The 17346-nt window shown below is 38.5% G+C and overlaps 1 protein-coding gene across 1 annotated transcript; it reads right to left on the bottom strand.

Annotated features, from left to right (window-relative positions):
• Positions 1-203: 203 nt before the first annotated feature.
• Positions 204-16658, bottom strand: rfx6 (regulatory factor X, 6). The gene is made up of 20 exons (XM_085431144.1): positions 16502-16658; positions 12948-13104; positions 12022-12145; positions 11661-11722; positions 11458-11535; positions 11122-11149; positions 10715-10822; positions 10497-10574; positions 10303-10416; positions 9693-9742; positions 8829-8988; positions 8585-8729; positions 8325-8434; positions 7629-7746; positions 6418-6540; positions 5825-6028; positions 4351-4660; positions 3831-4195; positions 2212-2412; positions 204-828 (listed from the first exon to the last, which is right to left on the bottom strand). Exons 1-20 carry the CDS (start codon positions 16656-16658, stop codon positions 650-652), a joined length of 2871 nt encoding a protein of 956 aa, XP_085287270.1. The 3' UTR covers positions 204-649.
• Positions 16659-17346: the final 688 nt, after the last annotated feature.

Here is a 17346-nt window from a genome sequence, read left to right as displayed (position 1 = left end):
TTAGCTCTAAATGACTGGTAGGAGTATTGTTAAAAAAAAAAAAAAAAAAAAAAACAGTGATAACAGCAGAAATGTTTCACATTTTTAAGTCTAGACTGATGAATTATAAGTCAGGGCAGACCAGGTGTTTTTCACTTGCTGTGTAGTCAGTGGAAAGTAAACTGTTCCATTTTCCAAAGCTTTATTTACAACTTCTTGCACACAGAAAAAACACTGAAGGAACAAAAGCAGTGTTTGCTGTTATTTCCAATCTGGAAAAATTACCAATTAAAAAACACAGTTGTGGATGAAGAAGAAACAACTGTTTCGAGGTGGATAGCACAGTCTGCGTGTATTTAAATATATTTAAATAAGATTCTTGTTAAATATAAATATCTTTATGTTAGCATAGGTATCAAAGGCTGGCTTCCTGATAAAACTGTTATCAGAGGTCAACTGTTTTTCATCAGCACTGCAAGCTGGAGTGTCCTGGTGGCTGAGTGAAGATTCATACTGTACCTTGCAGCTTGGGTGTTTGCTGTAGTGAATTTAGTAGAATCTTACATGTCGTTACCCTTTGTCAGCCCACTGAGCTTGTTGCTTTTTTATAAACCAAACCATCCTACACAGCAGTACTGGCACATACGTCGCTCCATGGATGATGGATCCATCATTGCACTCCTCCTGTCCCCATGAACACAGTGTTGATGGGGGGCAGCGAAGACACCAGGTCCTGGACCTCAGAGGATGCCGTCACACGCTGCTGAGAAAGCAAAGATTCCTGCGAGGTGAACTGAGAGGGAAGTCCAAACATGCAGGGGGCAGATCCCGACGAGGAGAGGGAGTGATCTGAGGAAAAGACAGCAGACGTGTTTCAGTTTCTTACACAGGATATGAAGATGAATCCTTCTTTCTTTGTGTCTTCATGGATTGTTTTTGCTCGTATGAAAATTTCTTTTGCGCTTCAGAGCTTTTCTTTCAATGTCTGACGGCCATTTAAATGGTTTCCTCTGGATCAAAAAGAACACATGATTTAAATCCCTTGCAGTACCTTTACGACCACCAGTGGGGTCATGAGAAGAATCCAGCCTGCTCTCATTAACAGAAAGTCAATTACTGCTGTTTTGTTAAAGCTGCTGGCATCTCACGGTTTGTCTTTGTCTGTTGGTGCCATGATGTAGCCAATTTATGGCAACACTAAGACGAGTCACATTAACAACTTTGTCACGTATGGAGATCAGGAGTGAAAAAACAAACCAAAGCTTTCTTTATCCAATCATGCACAGCATTAACTTAGCTTGTTTTTCAGTGTCAGGAGAAACTGGAGCTATAAACTCCACACAGCAGAACTCTAACTAGTGTCCTCTTGTTGTGAGTTAACACACCTAACCACTACTAAGCTATCATGTTGCTAACAAATAGCACAGTTTCCTTGGTGATACACTAACATTGTTTCAGCCAGTGACGTTTAACCAAGCTTCCAAATCTATGAGATGGTGAATGGGGAGAATCCATAGAGAATCACTGCTATACCAGTCTAACAGAGTTTTATGTTTATGCTAAACTGCTGTCAAACACTGCTGTGCACATCTTCCAACAAACCCACCCTGACGTGGAAGTGGAAGTGGACTTATATTCATGAAGTACAACGGTGCAGCTGAATTGTGCATGACATGTATATTTTACTTTTCTGTGCACTTTATTTGTGTTTATCTAGCGAATTATGAGTTACGTTAATCCTCCCAAGTCGTTTCAAGTTAAAGTGGACCTCTGCACATTTTTAGCTTGATATTATTTTAGACCGTTAAAAATAATCCTTATTTAGTTTATCCTGGGTCTTAGTGTATTCCTTCGGTTTATCCTCTGTCTGAGCTGCTTCAGCTTCTTCCCAGCAGAGGCTTTGAACAGCAGGTGAGTGGCTGTTGTGAGCCTGAGGTGACCATATAAAGGAGATTCACCGTCACTAAAATCATGATGTTCCAGTGATAGAAAAAACCCCGTCTGAAACAGAGCATTTAGAGCAGGCTGACGTCTGAGCTTGTGGTTCACAGAGATGATTTGAACATACACTAACCTTGTTATATGTTTTATATGGGGGTTTTTTTTTTTTGTTTGTAGCTCCTCTAGCAGCTCACAGTAACAAAAGAAAACCCTCAGATGTCTCCAATGGTGTATCCCTATGAGCCTACTCCCCATCCTGCAAAACTGCTCCCATTACTCCTCTGTGCTCACCTGCTCCGTTTTCTGCCTCACTGTAAAAGGCTCCTGCCGGTTTCCTTCCTGGCTCGTCCAAGATGTTGAGTGGATCGTGGACTTCGGAGTACGTCGAAGGGAAAGGACGCAAACTGCTAACGCTGCTGATGACAGACACATGCTGGTCAACCAGTGATGTCATGCGCTGGCTCTCCAGGTAACTGCTGTTCCCATAATAACCTGCTGAAAGAGAAAAGTGTTTTTTCCAATGATGTACAGTTTGGTAAGAACCTTTTTTTTTTAACTTTTTTACTGTGCAGAAAATTGGGTGTGCTTCCCTTGATGGTGCATTTAAAAAGATCCACTACAATTGTAGTCACCATCATCCCCCACATTGAGACATCTGGTGTTATTGTGCACAACAGTTATTACAGTTCATTTAAACACATTAAAATCATTGTACATAAAACACTGGTTCCAAACTTTGGCATCAGGGATGCTCATGAAGCCAGAAAGATCTGAGTGGAAGAAATCAAATTTACAGTTGATTCACAAAATATCTAAACCCTTTCACTCTGTGCAGACTGAATTTATAACAAGTATGCTTAGTCTTTATCAGTCAGAGACCGATATCCATAAATAGAAATTTTATACTGGATTCTTTCATATCTGGTTTCTGAAGATCAAATCAATCACAGATTTTTTATTAAACTCTCTGAGGCATAAAAGTCCTGCAAATGTGTCCATCTGCATATGCTTTTCTATGTGGACAGCAAACAGAGAGGGGCTTTCACCCACCACAAATGTGCAGCCCTTTAAAATCTCATCTGCAAATAGCTGGACAGGGATGATGTATGCATCCATCAAATGCTGCTTGGTTGACAAGTGGGCTGGCATAGGACAGTTCACCAGAGGTGGGAGAGGAGCCAAAAAACATCAAAGATTTTTTTTAAATACAGCAGTGGACATTTTTCACTGTTTTTGACACTCAGTTTCACCTCAGCTCTTTGTATGTTATAATGTGGCTCTTCTCCACAGCTAGGTGAAGGACCAAGAGCAGCACAATCAAGAGTAGCCCACAGACTGCTTGTACCACACACTTTGCGCACTGCCTTCATCTACAAACACTCTGCAGGTAGACAGGCAGTCGGTGGTTCGCACTCAAGCATAAAACAAGCATCTGTCATCATAGGTGGTTCCCCTGTACTTTGGAGAAGAGCAAATTTTTTCAGGAAAAAATAGCTTTTGATGTCAGTTAGTATGATTATTTTCTTTGAACACTAATTGCCAAAATACACACACATTCTAAGCCTGTATTGTTAGAGATAGGATTAGGATCATAGTAGTCACCAATGATGACTTTGACCTCAGACGCTTAAGATGCTCAGACATTATATTCAAGGCATTGCAGTTTATGAGGACCTTAAGTCAGGTACCAGCATCAGCGATCTGCAAAATTGCTATTTTCAACACTGGTATCATGCCAGCACTGTATAGAACTTAAATGAGCATCATAGGGCTGAATATAAAAGCATGACCGTGCTGCATTTTGCAGAAAATCTGCCCTAAAAAAAACTTACATATAAAACATTTGCAGGGATTTTATGCAACCGGTGTTTAAAGGCATTTAGACGAGGCCACAGTTTGGGAATCCTTACCGCTTGGTCCTGTGACAGAATACGTCTGTGCCTGACATCCACCACCAGGAAGATTCAGTCCAGTCTCCACAAAGCCAAACCCCTCAGCTGAATCCAGAATCTGGGCTGCAACCTGAGGGTCAAGTCCCTGTTCACTGTGAGCTGGATCTGAACCTGAAGTGTAGGCAGATGAGGGCCGGACTGCAGAAGCATAGGGTGCCAGGGAGCAGTTAGTGCTGCCGGATGAGTGATGGACAGGAGCAGGTTGATGATTGTAGAACACGTTTTTATTCAGGTGCTGGTCGTTAAAAGAGGGGTACCGAGACAGGTGACAGGCAAGAGATGAAGCTTGAGACTGAACCGAAGCCAGACACTGATTCTGAGGCCTGGAACACAAATTAAAATTATTTTGGCAGAAAGTTTAAACAGAACTGTCGATAAAAGTTTGTTGTAGCTCATGACTCAATGGTAATTATCAGATTTGTTCCAATGCAGGTAAATAAATAAAACGCAAAATACCAAATAAAATGAAAGAACCTACCTGAGAGCAGCTTGGTAGTTTGGGGTTGAGGAGGCGCTGGCTGGAGGAAAATAACCGGAGGTGGTTTGAGGTAAACAATGGTACAGGGTCTCCGTGTATGAAGAGCAGGGGCTGGGCTGGGTCATAGCACTGAGAGATGAAAGGCAGGAGGAAGAAGAGGAGGAGCAGGTGGTGGAAGAAGAAGAGGACATCAGGGGCCTTCCTGCCATGGGCCCCTGATTGATGACAGAACCTCTGTGAACTAATCCCGCTGGAGAGATTGGGGGGGTCATGAGGGGGCCGCTGACCTGAGAGAAGTCCATCTGAGGACCTGATTGTGGATGAAGAGGGATACGACACTTAGAGGCCTAAAGAAACCAACATCAGACATGGTTTACAGGAGTTTTAAAAGCTTTTGGTAATGAAACAAAGAACTCAGAGTTAAGACCGAGAGGCTTTGTTATGTAACCTTTACAATAACATCACAAGCTTCTAACACATTAAAGTGACAACAACCCTGAACCTTGGTTATCTATCATAACCCCGTGTGTCTGAGGGCTGGATGTTGCATTAGCTCATCTGGTGGAGAAGAGTGCTACTCAGAAAAAAGCTAAGCTTATGATAGATTGCACTTTTGTTCAGCATCACCATCAAGACTTTTCAGCATTTTTACGATGAGTGCATGCTTCCCTAAACATACCTCAAGTTAGAGGTGAGCTTGTTTACACGGACCTGTTAAAACATTGTTTTATTCAACTGAGCAGCAGTGCAGGACACACTAGTACAGCGGTCCCCAAACCCCGGTACCGGTCCGTGAGTCATTTGGTACCGGGCCACGAGAGTGAGACTCGGATGTGAAATGTATGGTTTTCAGGGTTTTTATTGGTTTTCAGCGTTATTTTGTTATCGTTTTTTTCACGTGTGTTATGAATAAATCTTTTTTTTTTTCGTTACCGGTACTAGTTTTATTTTGTTGTATTTATCCGCCACACCTTAAAGGCCGGTCCGTGAAAATATTGTCTGGCACAAACCGGTCCGTGGCGCAAAAAAGGTTGGGGACCGCTGCACTAGTACATCAGTGGGCTGATAATTTTGGGGGACACCTGATATGACATCTGCTTTATTTTCACTATATAAATAATTTTGTATTTGTAATTGTCCGTAATTAAGTACAACCGTTCTAGTTTACTTTAGCACTTTCATTATTTATCCATCGAAATGTACCCAAAAAGCCTAAACTTCTGCTCATTTGAGGATTTACAGAAGACCTAATGATAGCAGATGTCCCTGAAGGGAAGAGCAGCCAAATTTAAATTACGTATGATTCCTGTTTTTTAGACATGAAGCTGTCAAACCTTTTGATTACAGTTCGTATTGTATCGCTGATTATTGTTTTTTGATTAACCCAAAAGACCACAGATTAAAACATATTTTATATGATAGTAGAAAACGTTTTTTTAATGTGACAGAAAATCCGAAATGTCTTTTCTTTTACCAGAAACTGTGAAGCCAGAGGTTTCAGTCCCCTGATAGATGACAGTTTTTCCCTCCAGGCTTTGCTGATTGGTGGACAGAGACATGTAGGCGTGTTCTCCCAGAGACTCGTTCTTTACCGGCTGGTCCGTGGCAGCAGTGGCCTTGCTGCGATTTGCCAGGAAGCAGGAACTGGGCGAGGCCATGAACGCCGCTTTACTGGCATCTGAAAGTGATGTGAATAACATGAGGAACCTCTGATAATAATCTGGGTGTTTAAATGTATTACACCGCACATGGGTCATGAAACTAAAACATAAGATATCTGAGGTTAGAAACTTCCTTGTTACTCTCTAATTTTATTTTATCACACATTAATACATGTAAATTCATTATTAATGTACTAAAACATATATTAATTCTATTTTTGCTGCACTGTAGGGCGTCCTGCATAAAAAGCTGGTAACCCCAGGTTTGTTTGTTTTTTATCTACATCCAGGTTTCGATTCATCTATTTACTACATCCATAATAATTACGCTCTTTAAACAGTAGTGGACCTGCAGTCAATTTGAGTTAATTATGGATCTCTGAGCAGCTGAAATGATGCTTGATACCTGCATTTTTCATGTATTTGTCCAGCAGGTTCTGAAGGTCCTGCTCTTTGTCGTTGTTGAACTGAGTCTCCAGAGCCAACAGGATGTACTCGTCCAACAGCATCCTGATCAGATGGAAGGAACCTGTTGCAACACAAACACTTTATGTATCTACAAATATACCACAGTCCAAAAGCTCTGCGACTTCAGCTGAGTGCCTGCGTCATGCTTTTTCTCTATCTGCTGTGTGATCTTTAAAATCAATCTGCTCTCTGTTTGACCTGCAGAGTCACAGATTCAGCTGGACTTTAAAACAGAGAGGGAGAACGAACTACCAAATGGTCAGTGTTTATTCACACACACGCGCGCACACACACACCCCTGCACAGTGTTTAAACAGAGAGCACACAACCTACAGATAAGACTGTGTGTAATCAAGGCAAGTCTGGCCATTACAATTTATGATGCTATTGTAGCAATCTGCTCAGAGCTAGCTTGTAGTAGACCTGTGTGTGTGTGTGTGTGTGTGTGTGTGTGTGTGTGTGTGTGTGTGTGTGTGTGTGTGTGTGCGTAGATTCACTAATGGACAAGAAAGCAGTGGCAAATTCATATCTGAGCAGCACAAATATTACAAATATTACAAATATCATGAGCGATATGCAAACAACAAAGGACATTTAACAGGACCTATTAAAGCTTTTCCTTATTTCCTCGCATAAATACAACTGTGCAAAACTCTTGAGTCATTTCTCATTCCTTTATATTTTGCTTCCAAGGACGTAGACGGTTTTCTAGGGGAATTTTTAAGTAGCAGTTAAGCTTGAGCAACAGTTCTCCAGACTTTCTGAAGATGCCTCAAAGTTTTTCTTTGGACATTGGCTGCTTTTTCACTCATTTTCAGCCCATTCCTCTTACCTGAACATTTTTCCAAGCAAAACATAAAGAAATAAAGAAATGTCTCAAAACTTTTGCACAGTCCTGTATATACTAATAAAAAAAGGTGGCTACTCATATTAAACATGGCAAAAAGCTTATAATAAAGAGATCAGCATATGTACAAATAACCCTGGTGGTTAAAAGCTCAGACTTTGGGTCTTTTTTTTGTACACCCTGGTGTGTGTCTGCAGAGGAGAGCATCTGTAAAGCTTCCTCATCCCCTTGCTGTGAAATTTACACTCACTGTCATTTTAATTTAACTATAAGGTGTGAGCGAACTTCTCGGATGTTCTTACCAAAGCTAGAAGCATTGTTGAGTGTGAGCGTGTGCATCACTCTGGCACCAAAGAAACTCCACCTGAGGAGGAAATCCTGAGCGCGCTTCTTCACTGACCGGCCGCTCTGTTTACCAGGCTGATCGAAACATAAAGAGAGAAAAAAAATCCTCTGGTTTCATGGCAGGACCACAAGGCAGTATATAAAAGATGGACATGGCGTCCTGGTTTGACAAGTTAATTAGGAAGTGCCTTGAACACTTCCCTGGTGGTCTTTGTGCCAGCAGGGAGCGCATCCTGTGGTTTCAAAAAGTTTATGGGAAAATGGCCTTCTGGTATCATTATCTAAGACTGCAGTAAAGACTATCTAGGGGAATTCATGATGTAAACAGTTGGTTTGGAGTCTTAACAAACAAATCGTAATGTTCATTTTTTAAAATTCTGATGTCTATTCATGTCCAGGAGGAGGATAAAACTCCTTTTTAAACTCCTGCAAACTCTTCCGTTTACCTTGGGCCTAATGACAGTACAGTAGCAACTACTGCTCGCCTGTCATGACTGTTTTCAAATCACAAAAATGGCAATGTAAAAATGCTCAAGGCTTCACAACTTGACCTCACTAACCAAAGAGTGATGTCACAATGGCTATATTCTTCTTTGAAATGCAGTCTTTGGTATCCACACAAATACAGGGACACTCAGGTGAACAGCTTTTACCTTGATGACTTTATGCTCCACCACAGAGTCCAGCCACTCGATGAAGGACTCCACTGTGGCGTTTTTTCTCAGCAGCTCCTTCAGCTCCTGAAAGACTGTAATAGAGTCATCTAGGCAAACAAAGGAAATAAAGAAAGGAGAGAACAGGAAGAGAAAAGTTATTCCTAACAGAAGGTTCTCATTTTTCACTGGAACAACAGAAACTGTACAAAAGTACAAATCATTTTAAATATGAGGCTGATGCTGTGCTTGAATCTTACACTCAGAGTAGATATCCGGGTCCTGATCTCCATTAGCGGTTACGCTGAGAAGAGGCTGCGAGCTAATGCTGCTAAGATCCACATTGTCGATATCCAGCACCATACTGGTCACTACAGCCTGGTCGAAAAGCGCCGGGCGTGCTATCTGGATTAACAGAAAGAGAAAATAAAAACCTCCAGAAGTTTTTAGCATGCTTGTTTTAAGATGCTGGTGTACACTGTCTTTGGTTGTATAATGTTATACCTGTGCCAGGTGTAGGAATGAGGTCTGTCTCTTCAAGGATGAAACAAAGCGGCGTGCTATGGGAAGCTTCTTGGCTGCGAGACATTCGGGGAGGTTTTCCAGTGAGGAGGCCAGCCAGTGCTCCCAGTGTTTGGCAAAGTTGCGGATATCTGCCAACAGACTGGAAACAGAAACATCCTCAATGTGTAGATTTGCTGATTTTTAAAAATCTCTGTCGGACTATTTTAAAATGTAACAGCTACATCCCGTGTCTCTACAGTTTAAAAAAGGATATTTTTAGGATCCAGGCTGTCTTGAGGAAAGTTTAAGATAAGATAAGACTTCACTGATCCCACACAGGGGAAATTTGTGCTTTACCACAGCTCAGGTACAGCTAGAAGAAGAATACAAAGAGTAAACCAAGAATATAAAGTCAAGAAATACAAAATAAATAAGATAATATACAATACAATATATACAACAGTAGCTGAGGTTCTATGTACACGCATACACAGTATATGTGTATATAAGGTTTGTGGAAGTATGCAAGTAATAAATTTCAACTATTATACTTCTAGTATTACCATGTAAGCAATAGATATCTATAAGTATAGACATGTACATGCACACACGTACAAATACACATACATCCATACCCACTAAATATACATATATTTACACATATACATGCACATGTCCATACTTATATATGATGCAATTTTCATGAAGTGGTGACCGTGGATGACCAATGAATCCATTTTGAATTATTTTTGCATCATTTTACATTATTTTGCATTTTATAAAAATATTACAAGTCCTTGTTTGTTTGCTTGTTTTTCAAAAGTACATCAGATGAACATTATAAGCACAGCGGAAGTTACAAACCTTTCAGGCATTTCCTGCATTGTGGCAGGAATCAGAACATCTGTTAAAACCTGAGAGAACAAAAGACAAATTACATGAGAACAAGAGGAGACGATTTCAATGTTTATAGAAGACTCCTTCTTGCTCAGGGATGTTAATGAGACTTTTTTTTCCACGTCATTGTTATTAATTTACCAAACTGATATTGAATTTTAAAATTTGCGCAGGTCAATTTCTACATCTTATACTGGAGCAGACACAATAAGCTTAAAGTGGACATATTACGGTGTTCATATGTGCAGACATATAAATATTGCTACAGCAAAGGGCTCTCGTGTTAAACATGGCCAAAGTTCTAGTAATTAGGTTTGCATCAAGATCCAAAATCAAGACAAAAGAACTAAACCAGCTTGTTTTAGACACAAGGAACTGGGGGGCCGCATTAAAGTTTAGTAAAAAATGTTCAAACAGTATGATTTTAACTCATGCTAAGCTACTCTAATAGAGTCCAAGAAAAAAGAACTATGTTATAGTAAATAAGCAAAATCAATACTTTTGAAATGCTTGAGAAACGTTCCGGCTTTCACAAATGATAAACTGTCAAAATAAAAAAGAGAGTTTTTATTACAACCTTATAGAGAATGGAGTCACAGACACAGAAGATGTCGACTATAACGGGGTTTTCCAGCAGCGGCAACAGATGGTCCGGCATTCCCTGCCAGAAATGGAGCAGAAAATTCTGGATCTGAAAGAAAGATTATTCGAAGAGCTTACTCAGCTTGAAGTCATGTTTAAATTTATATATTTGAAGTCATTTAAACAAACCTCCTCAAAATTGACATTTATGGCATTATCCAGGATGCACTGGCAGTGTGTTTTATACATCATAATCAGAGTGTCCACCTGAAGAATAAAAAATTAAGTTACCAGACTTGAAACAGTAACCAAATCAACTACTTTAACTGGAATACTCTATATTGTTGGGGGTAATTACATAATTACGTGTGCTATACCATTTTATAGAAAGCGATTCATCAGCAAACCTTTTCTCTGGAAATGTTTCCTTGCAGGAGAAGATGCTGGGCGCTGGGGAAGTCTGGGAGCAGCGTTCCAGTTTTAGAGCTCAAAGAGTATTTCCTGGTGAAGCCACCCTGCAAAATACATTACAGAAGATATTACATTTACTGAAAAGTTTTTATTGTGATTTGAAACTATGAATTTACTAATATGTCAGTGATGTTGCTTTATAAAACTACTTTAATGAGTTCAGTGAACTCACAGCAGTTCTGTCACAGAGCTTAAGACGTTTAATGAAGCCTAAATTAATAAAACTTATATTTCTGATTTATTTCTGTTTAGTTTGTCATAATAAAAATGACAAATTCCTCTAAATTCCTGTGTAATTTGTTGGAATGGATTTTCAATAATTGAAATTAAAAGTGAATATTACCTCATTTTTGAGCTTGCTCCCTGAAAACCTGTCATCAAAGCAGAAGTATTTGAATTTTACATTCAGATGGAAGTTTTTTCAAAATTCAGAAAAGTGTGAATTTGATCAAATAAAATACGAACAAAACAATAAATGCAAACATAACAACGGTATTATTTGACATTCAGAGATGATCTTATTTATACATTATTCAGAATCTCCTAATAGAATAATAATGGACACAGTAAACTGGTGGAAAAATCAGGTAATGTAAGGAAATGAAAGCTTCTGTAGATGTAAAGAAAACAGTACGTGATTGTTGGAATAAAGAAATTGGTGAGAAGCTTTTAAAGGTACCTGGTCAAACCTTTTCCAGAATAAACAGAGTGATAGTAAGCGCTGCTCTCTTTGATGCCGATTCCATAGTAATGATATCTTTAAAAAATAAAATAAGTAATAATGTCAAACACTAACCAAACCTTTATTGAAGGAAATGCTGTTATGTTGTGTTGTATTATTTATTCATTGTGTGTCGCATTAGAAGGTGAATGTTTCATTACTTGGAGTGTCCTCTGGTGCCGAGTCTTCTTGTTGTCAGGAGAGGAAACTTCTGTCGGATTGTCTGAGAAGGTGAAATCTTTTGGTAAGATCAATCACAAGTTCATTTTCACAAAACTACTGTTTTTATGTCAGATTTTAATGTTGTAATTCATTAAATCAATCAACAGTCTACAGTGACTTTAAAATACATGTAATGTGTATAAACCGGATGTGTAAAGTTTGTAATAAGGTGCCTTTAAGGTTTAGTAAGTAAAAACTGGGACTTCTAAGTTTTTTTAAAGACACATAAAATCTTATCGTTTCTTTAACTAAACAGTGCATAAAACACATGAAGAGAATAAATGAGAATACACCTCACACCTTTCCAAATGTAGCAGCACAGGCCGGCTCCAGCTTCTCTTTCCTGCAGAAGTCCAGATAGTGGGCATAGAGGATGCATCGAGGCAGACACACTCCTTCACACACTATGTAATTCTCCTCCAGCCTGTCACACACAAAATCTCTCTCATAGAGTTATCAGAACAACGCTTGAAACGTTCACTGATTGCAGCATATTCAAATAAACCTCTGGCTCAATAACAAAGAGGAAAAAAACAGTAATCTAAAATGTTAGATCCAGATACACTGAACAAAAAGTACAGCTTTATTGGGACCTATAAGAAAATAGTGCATGAAAAAAAAGTCAAAAGAGCAGGAAGAATTTAATATGACGCATGTAGAATGGAAAAAGTAAGAGTACTAATACCACTCCTGATGGCTGTTTTAGTGCATTGCAAATAATAGTAAATCTTTTCATGAGGAATTTATTTTCTGACTTGTTAATTTCTTCTGATGTCTTACTGAACCTTTTTCTTACTTTTTGGTTTTGGAAAAAAAAAATCACCCCAAAGGAAAATTATTTGAATCAAACAAGAATTGTGTACATGTGAGAAACTGGGAATATGTAAGATTATGTTTATATCAAGTATCATGTTTTATAATGTTATTTTTATAAAGCACAGGGATCAGCTTTAGGCCCTGCGCTGTTTACTCCATATAAAGGAGATATTTTTATCATCCAAATAAGTGCTGTTTGTTATTATGCATCTTATATTCTACTGCTCAGACCCACAGAGATAGCTCAGTAGGTAAAAGTGGTCGCCCCATGATCAGAAGGTCGGTGGTTTGAATCCACTGAACGGCTACCCTGAGGTACCCCTGAGAGGGATAGATAGAGGGATAAACACGGCCACAACCAACACTAGCAGGTAGTTAGTGTTCATACTGTGTGTCACTAATACTCTTACCACTGCAGTGTGAGCTGGGTCTGTTTTTTCTTGTCCTTGATGATCTGACTGATGGTCTTCCTGGAGGAAGGAATACTCTGTTTGATGCTCAGGTCTGAGTTCAAGTCCACCAGGTCTTGATCTTCCTCAGACGACGGCGTCTCATTACTTTCCTCCGCTTCTGATACAAACAAATACAGGGCAGAGTGGCATAATGTGAAAAATGTATGCCATAATTTACATATACTGTATACTATAGTCATAGTACATAAGATATCTGAACATAAAAAAGTGGTTTTAATTTTGATTAATTACAAATTTACAGAATCTTTTTTACTTTAAGGTTTTAGCTGTTTGATAAGAAGGACTGAGTTAGTCTTGCATTTAGTCTTTTAATAACACATCGACTCTGTTCCCCTTTGTAAGAGCTTCATTTTATTCGTTATTACTGTAGGTACTGTTGCAGAACAATTCTGAAGATGGGTCAGCAAATCGTCTGGTCCTCTGCTATAATGTTTAACAAATCTGAATATGCCCCAAACAAAACAATAAATAAATAAAAGGTAAAAAAAAAAAAAAAGAGTTGTGTTAGATTTAATCTCAGTCTGCAGAAAATTAAGTTTAAGTTAAAATTTCCCATATGGAAAAGAAATAGTAAAAATTTATATGATTTACTTATTAAAGTGGACACTTTCTCATTACTTTCATATATTGTTTTAGTAAGTATCCAAAACAAGTTTCATTATATAATTTTTCAAGGGATCTTATATCTGTTTTCACTCTTGTATGCTTTTCATACACACAAGACAGATACAAACTTTATAAGATTTATATATATATCTTTTCCATATGGGTTATAATGAGCCCAACACCACCTCCTCGTCCATCCTAACAGCGAGCTTAAAGGATGAAAACACTGTAAAAATATCCTGTGACTATTAACTGTCAGGACCTTGAATCAGTTGATTTCCTGTATATCTGAGGTGTTGTCTGAACATAGTTATTACTTTTCTTCACTAATGAAATATCTTTCATGCAATTCTATGATTTATTTCAGTTCCAGCATTTCATCTTATCCTTGCTTCAAGGCTTTCCTTGTAAAATCTCTTTTTTTTTTTAATCCACACTGGTTCTTGATGGGAATGAGGACAGTTTTCTTATTTCCAGCCTTAAGAAGGTGATTTTCTGTCATCATTTCTCAGATGATGTGTTCGCTGATGTGTACACAGTAAACTGTAAATTACATGAGGAAATTTAAAGCAAATCCAATAATAAACTAACTTTCTGAAGCGCAGCATAGCAGCCTTTCAAAGACATTTACTGTAACTGCATCTTGACTTGTTATTGTGCTCAGTGGGGACGTTTTAATTGCTTTTTGAAGGATTTTTTCTCTAAAGAATGTTTTTCCCAACAAGCAAGAACAAAGGACACTCCAGAGGAAGAAAAGAAACAAACCTGAATAGTTTTAATGCCAGACTGTAACTGTAAAGACGGAAAACAGAAAGAATGAAAGAAGATGATCACTGTAGCTAATCATAACAAGGCAAACTGTTTAAAAAGCCAAAACAAATGTATGAGTACTCAGTCAAAACAACACAGTGCAGGTTATGTTAGATACGATGACACTGTTTATGTTTAGAACGATGCTTTAGGAGTTCATACAACAACATCTCCAAACTGGATAGCAGAGTTTTATGATAGAAAGCAGGTAGAGGTTAAAGAAAAGTGAAAAACAATGGTTCACTATATAGTAAGTGAAACGACTAGTACTGGTTAAAAAAATTTAAGTAATAAAGCATAATAAAAATACATTTTAATCCTCACACTAAATAGTTCTGTATGTTTTAAGCACTATTTTTGGAGGCACAGAGGATTCATTCACTTTTCTTAGAGGGATTTTACATCACACAGTTTTTTGGTTAAACAATGTCTGTAATTGAATTTCACATAGCTTGTGGTGTACCGCAAGGTTCAATTGTAGGTCCTGTTTTATTCTCTATTTATATTATTTCATTCGACCAAATTATGCATCACAACCTCTCTTTTCATTGATGCAAAGACAACACAGAGCCTAGGTTACCCAAAAATCCTAAGTGTTTTCAACCCCACCAAGCCTGTTAGTTCCCTTGGCCCTTTGTGAATGAATATAATAATAATAATGGATACTTTATTGATCCCCATGGGGAAATTACTTGTTTTTCTCTGCATTTGACCCATTCACTCAGTGAAGCAGTGGGCAGCCCACTAAGCAGGCGCCCGGGGAGCAGTGTGTAGGGACGGTACCTTGCTCAGGGGTACCTCAGGGTAGCCGTTAAGTGGATTCGAACCGCCGACCTTCCGATCATGGGGCGACCACTTTACCTACTGAGCTATCCCTGCCCCAGCCTGCTGACAGAAATTTTAGAGGTTTGGTTCGACTCATCTTATCCTTGAACACACATGAAAACAGTTGTCCAGGTTTGATTCCTCCAAAAATAATCTCTAGAATAAAATCAGTTAATTTCTTTCTTTTCTTTCTTCTATCTCAAGGCTTGACAGCAACCTCTTCTCTCACACCTCCAACCTCAGAATGTTTTAGTTCTTGTTCGTGGTGGCTATAGAAGACACTATTGCATCGTTCATATGCTTTTAATTTTCTACTATTTAAAGCACACATAGGTCCGAACTCAAGGTGGATATCAGAAACCAAATACTGTATAAACCGCAGATTCTCAGGTAAAACCCTTCCAGCTGTCCCACAGTCAAGATTTCCATGTTCATTTCCATGAAGAACTCTATATTCTGAAATAACCTGCTTGACAAGGTTTGGGAAAATAAAAATCTAAATTATTAAAAAATCACTTTTTAAAGCTAATTTTTATTATAAACTTTCTCACTCCATTATAATGTGATGTTGCCTTTCAGATGCTTTTATTTAAGTCTTTTTTGTTTTCTGGTTATCATCTCTCCATTATGTTGGGTATTATTTCCATTTCTTGCTGTTTGTCTTTTGTTGGTTTGTTTTCCTGCTGTTTAATTGGATCTCTACTTTAACTTCAATGTGTCTGTTTTGTTTTATCTTAATATCTGAGGCTTTCTGCTTGAGTTCACCTGATTTTTCACATCTGCTAAACCCGAAATCTCAGAAGTAAATAAAGGTGACTTGTTTTTTGACTCAGGATATTCATCCTGAGTCAGAAAATTCTGTTGAACTCTGTAAAACCAGAAGAAAAGTTCATATCTAGTCTGTGCAAAATGAAAATAATGGGAAAAGACTGCTGCAGATGATTGTTGTTGAGCTTAATTCCTTAATTACATTCCCTCGGTTTTACTATATCCTCTTTTCCTTTTGTTGTTATCATCATTATTACATGTGAACACATATAATAATGTGTGGGCCTGAGAAGTTTGTAAAGTAACCAAACACAAGAGAGTGTGTTTTACCAGAGCTGAAGTGAAAATGAGTCAAAAGGAACATGCGTAAAGATTCTGATTGAAGCATATAAAGAAAACAAAAAAACCTGAGAAATTTTACATAAAATCAAGGATAAACAGTTTGAACCTCCAGCATTAACTGAACGTGGCTGCTCTGTTACCTGATTTAATCCCACAGTCGTCCTCCTGATGAAAGTGCGTCTGCCCGTTAAAGTCTGAGCATGTTTCCTTTGGCGAGTTGCACAATGTTCTGGTTAAAGAGCGAATAAGAAACACGCCATCTCTGGTTGAACTTTCACTGCTGCGTTTCATCGGCATTGTGTAAGAAAAAGAAAAGAAGTAAAAGAAAAAAGTGAAGTTAGTCTGCTGTGTGAAAAAATCCTCAGACACCAAATAAATCCTTAAGCGCTGGGTGCTATTCCCTCCATCACACAAGTCCAGAAAGAGATGAGATCGATCAGAGAGACCATGTCCAGAGTTTCAGGTAAAAAAGTGGAGAAAAACGCCCAGGCTTTCTCTGTGCAACCTCAGTGTAATAAAGCAGCGCTGTGAGAAGGCAGAGCTAATGAAGCCGTGGATGCATTCATCATATTTACAGAAGACTGGGGCTAATCCACTTTATTAATGATTAACAGAAAAACCCTCATCCATCTGTCCATCCATCTACCTTACCTCCCACAGTCAGCTGGCCCTTTATACGGGGTTAAATACACATAAAACATGTGGGTTTAAGTCACACTCAATTCAATTCATCTGATCTTCATTTGTCTGAAAGCTGAATCTTGAAATGAATGTAACTGTGTGGCACTAGCAGAGTTAATTTAAAGCTTCTATTCTCAAATAAAAAAAATCTGCATAAACTTCTAGAGCTGCAGATTATTATTTTTGTTGCTGTATCAGCTGAAGTGTATTTAAGTTTTTTTTACGACCCATTTGTAGGTAAATACAGGTTTTTCCATTAATTAACGCCCTGTACCTAAATACAACAGAACTACCACATGACCAT

This window comes from Copadichromis virginalis, linkage group LG15, assembly GCF_057382275.1.
Source record: "Copadichromis virginalis isolate Kocher_CV1m ecotype Utaka linkage group LG15, C_Virginalis_male_GT1.1, whole genome shotgun sequence".
Taxonomy (NCBI): Eukaryota; Metazoa; Chordata; class Actinopteri; order Cichliformes; family Cichlidae; genus Copadichromis; species Copadichromis virginalis.
Note: the sequence above shows the minus strand (reverse complement) of the source record. Positions and strands in the feature narration are given on the sequence as shown.